The following is a 4,636-nucleotide window of genomic DNA, read 5'->3' as shown; positions in this document are numbered from 1 at the left end:
CTCTCTCTCTCTCTCGCTTTCCCCTCGCTGTCACACACACCCACAATGGGAGGGTAGCAACAAGGCCAGGGATTGTGGAGATAGGCTGGGGCTGCCGTGCTGTAAAACTAGGCCACTGTTTCTCTCCACCAGAGGTGCTGGTTGCCGAGATATTGGGCCCTAATTGTTATTAAGCGTAACCCAGTTTACCCAGTAACCAGGTGACTGCTGGAAAGAGGCGCTCCCCGCAGGACACAACACCGACGGTCTCCCAAAGGACAATGAAGACAGTGAAGGGGGGGAAGTGAGTGGTGGCAAAAAGGAGAGAGGTGATGAAGAGAGTGCCATTCTGCTTCAGGGAGCTCACGTGCTGGACAGATTTTGATAAAAAGCGGCGGGGTGTGTGTTGTGTGTGTGTGTGTGTCCACGCTCTGCTCTGTTGTGACCCAGACTCAAACCTGTACCCAACCTTTTCTTTTGTCTGCGCCTTCCGGTTGCTGCGGCAACAGAGCCTGAGAACCACGAGGGAGGGCGGGACTGAGAGCGAGAGGAGCGAAGAGACGCAGGCCTGAGAGTTTTTTAAATGTTGCAGCTTTGACACAAACACACACACACACACACACACACAGATTACCCTGTCATTTCAATACAGTCATCTGTCGTCTCTGAGATCTTACTGCTTGTCATATAAACTTTTAACTACTTCCTGTTGAATATTATTCTTTTTACTGCAACTGCATTAGCAATAAAAGACACAGTCATGAATGAGCCATTAGGTATTTTTACGACATGCTTTCAGTGTTACAGCACATACTCACTCATGGCTGAGCTCCATTCATTTTCAGTTTGCTTTAATTAGCCCATAGCCATGTCACCATATTACAGTATCTGAACAAAACACTGTTACAATACAACCTTTGAACTACATCTAATCATCACGCGGCCTAAATAGTATGTTTAATGAATCACAAAGCAATCACATTTATCCTCCAGAGTGCCCCTTCTTTTGAAGTTGCCACAATTTCCAGTTTATGGAGCTAATCTGGCCTACAGCCTCTCTTAAATAGTTTGAATATCTGTCCCCGTGTTTCACCGTACCTGCCTGATTCCATTCATAAAAGTGCAATGTTGTTACTTATTTCCTCACTTCTTCGCCTTTTGCTGTGGTGGCGATTCAGTTTCAAGTTCATATGACTTTCTCTTTTTCTTATTTTCTCTTTTTACCAGGATTTCACTGTACTAACTTTCATGCTGACGTTACACTAAAATATACCAATGATGCTGTTTAAATGGAAATAAGCTCATTTATAGGTGTACACACCTCACTCTCTCACTAAAGCTTAATAAAACAAGCTGGTTATCATCGATGTAAGTAGCAGAGGCTCATCTGTTGTTGTCAGGGTGTTAAAGTGGAGTCTTTACCATGACCAAGAGATATACGACAGGAGGACAGCTGTCATTCATACACTGATGTGAGTTGTTTTATATCGACCCTCTCTCATTCTCTTGTGTGTATACGGGCCCTTGTGAAGTGTCCAGCTGCTGGAGTCCTGCAGACAGATGCAGATGTGGATCAGACACGTTCACCACGGACTCCTCTGCTGTGCCAGTGTATGTGAGGTGGACTTTAGTGCTGGGAACACACCTCCAGCTCTCAGTGGCAGAGGAAACGTCGGATTATAATTCCTCCTTCGTGTTCATACTCTGATCTAAGAGTTTGCTAATGCCGCTAAACCTGCGCAGCCGCATTTAGCTCCATACAAAGTCCACATCGAGAAATACGAGTTAGAGGACAAGCCAGCTCGTGTCCGGATTGATTTGTGTGGACAGAAGTTGTTTTATTCTGCTTCACCAGAGCTTTATGGCTGCCATGTCAAGGACTCCCTCTCTGCACAATTCCTCGTGTTGACACTCTTCCTACCTGCATGGAGTCGGCGCTGATTATTTCTCCCTGAAGCCGTTTCCCGATCTCGATCGCCAGCTTGGACTTTCCGGTGCCGGTAGCTCCCAAAATCACCACCAGCGACGGGACCATCGCTCTCCGTAAGGCACACTGCACGCTGCGAGCGGACGCCGCCATGATGCTGCTTCCTCGGCGCCCAGCTGACAGCCGCGCGCATGCGCAGCGGAAGCAGCGATGAGAGGTGGGCTCTGTTACCAGGCAACGGGCAGCCGTTACTGTGGTAACATTGATTGACGAGAGATCATGTGGGGAGTGTTTTCGTCTTCGGATGCTAAATAAATGTAGTTATTATAACATGTTAGTCTTACTGGTGTAAATGAAGCGTTCTGATTGGTTCCTGCAGCTGTGGTTAAACTGGTTTAAAACCAGTTCAGTTTAGAAATGATCTCCACTCAATAAGGCGTCTGAACGGACTTATGTCTCCTTGTTGGTGCTTTTGTGAACAGATCGGATTGCTGATGACATTTACAATGTTTATGATATGCATTTACGGGAAGGGTAGCAGAATAGTTATTGTTTCTATGGAAACTGTCAGAGCTCTGCAGCCGTGAGCAAAGATGCTTGTTGCCATGGCAAAGATGCCAGGATGGGTTACCTTGGAGACTGCTCAGAATAAATGGTGGATGGGGAGAGGGAGATGTGTGTTCACTCATACAGGTGGTTTTAATGGAAAACAAGTGTGTGCAATACAATACTCTAGTCCAGAATAAGGTGCTGGCTTTAGATTAAGCTATATCCAGCTAAGAATTAGAACAAATGTATGCGCCTGGATTATCATTACTATCGCTGCGTGTGTGAAAGAGACAAACAGATAAGACAAACAGGTCATTTATGATGTCAAACCATGAGTTTATTATTTTTCTGACTTACTCTTCATACACAGAGGCTTATGAGGTACAGAAAAAAACAAAGTGCTGAGGCAAGGCTCCAAAATCACCATAGTTGAACTCCCAAAGTAAGTAAGCAACGTCCACTGCTACCATGACTGTGCCAACAGCAGAGACCAGTGACCAATACAAGTCAAATCATTTTTTTTTCTTTTTTAAACTGGGGCACGAAACCACTGCTGTGGTGCCACCCCTATTGGGAAAAAAAGTAAAACAGGGGCTAATGGTGTTTGTGCTGAAATTTAATTAAGCAGATAAACATATCCCCGGCTAAATTCAGGGAGACGTAATGACTAAAAGGGGGGAAATTAATGATATCCTTAAGTATTTGTTCTACCAAGTACATCATGATTCCTCTGATCGACTGCTCCCTTTCTGTCTTGTGTGGGTCCGGTGTTATAGTGTTATATAGCATATTACAGCAGGGGGTGTTTTCCTGAGTGCTGGTGAGAGCAGGGCTTGCTACTCGTCATGATCGAGTCATTTACAGTACTAGTGGACAGGGCTACAGTGTTCTCTGTTCCATGGCTATGGGACAATAGGGAGCACCAGGTTCAGAGAGAAACAGTGAACATTAAGGTCACTAAGGCCTACCAGCACAGCCAGAAGTTTTACATCGGCTAAGAGTCCCTCTTTAAAGTCCCCCCCTCCCCTCCCCTCCCCTCCCCTCCCTACCACCCACACCAGATTTAACAGAGTGCTACAGCTAGAGTGATTGGATTGAATACAGGAGGGAGCGTTCAGGTGCTTTTCACTCCCAGAGAGAAAGCAGAGCATACATGCCAATTTTCAGCACATAACCACCAATAAAGCCCTGCCAGCTACAATAACAAAAACAGTCATTAGCTCACACTGAAACACAACTCGGTAGGAAAATATAGTATAAAACTTTTGTCAACTCTGACTTGTACAAATAAAAGAAACCCCAGAGACAGAAAATGTAATGAACATTAAAGAAAACAAGTAGGCATTGCAAAAAAATGTGGTGACAAAGTGGCTAGTGTGATCAATGTTCAGTAAGTGTTTTATTTAGACTCTTTTTCATAATCATTTTATTAACAAAAATAGAAGCTTTGAGTTATCTTTGAAAAGCCAGCAAGCTTGGCCCCAGTTTAGGACGCAGGGCCGAACAAAAACTAGGATGAGTATAGTAGACAGCTCTGGTTTTGGTTTGGAAGGGACTGTACAATATGGGTACTATATACATAACATCCAACAGGATAGTCTACATACATTGAAAGGCTTCTATAGGCATTACATTAAATGCAAACAAAAAAAAAAAACAAATATATCAGACAGCAAGATGAAAGAAATGTACAGTTGGAACTCAGTGGGCTTCATCTCCGAGCAAAACTTGGCATTGTTGATGTTGCTTAAACATACAGATTCAATTTAAGCCATTCTCTAAGAGTTTATTTTGGTTGATCATATGAAGCCACCCATTCATCTCTTGGCTGGTCTCCATGGCACAACAATAATAGAGATAGAGTGAAATCTTGATAATGATCTTCATAGTGTTTTTTGTTTTGCAGATGTTGACTGAAAAATCAGATCAATCTTACACACTGCCTGCGTGGCAACATATTTTCTCATGTCCTCCAAATAATGCTACAGAAACAGGCTGTTATTATGGGCTTGGTTTTGTGGTGTTATGTTAGAAGACTGAATGGAAACCTGCAGGCACAGAGGTTAGGACTTAACCTGAGCTATACCAGAGGTGCAGAACATATTGTATCCGTCCAGTTGTAGCGTTATTGTTGCATGGCTCAGTTCAGTCCCACTACAGTCCCACAGTCCCCCCCCCCCC

The 4,636-nt window shown here is 44.1% G+C and overlaps 1 protein-coding gene across 1 annotated transcript in view; it reads right to left on the bottom strand.

Moving 5' to 3' along the window:
* Positions 1 to 2,089, bottom strand: part of LOC118343216 (tRNA dimethylallyltransferase-like) — a 33,258-nt gene extending 31,169 nt beyond the window's left edge. Inside the window, exon 1 of the mRNA XM_035681972.1 lies at positions 1,901 to 2,089. Coding sequence (XP_035537865.1) covers positions 1,901 to 2,059 — 159 coding nt within the window. The 5' untranslated portion in view covers positions 2,060 to 2,089. The remainder of the gene's footprint in view (positions 1 to 1,900) is intronic.
* Positions 2,090 to 4,636: the final 2,547 nt, after the last annotated feature.

The sequence above is a fragment of the Morone saxatilis genome, unplaced genomic scaffold (assembly GCF_004916995.1).
Source record: "Morone saxatilis isolate NCDOM2014 unplaced genomic scaffold, NCSU_SB_2.0 Contig9, whole genome shotgun sequence".
Classification (NCBI taxonomy): Eukaryota; Metazoa; Chordata; class Actinopteri; family Moronidae; genus Morone; species Morone saxatilis.
Note: the sequence above shows the minus strand (reverse complement) of the source record. Positions and strands in the feature narration are given on the sequence as shown.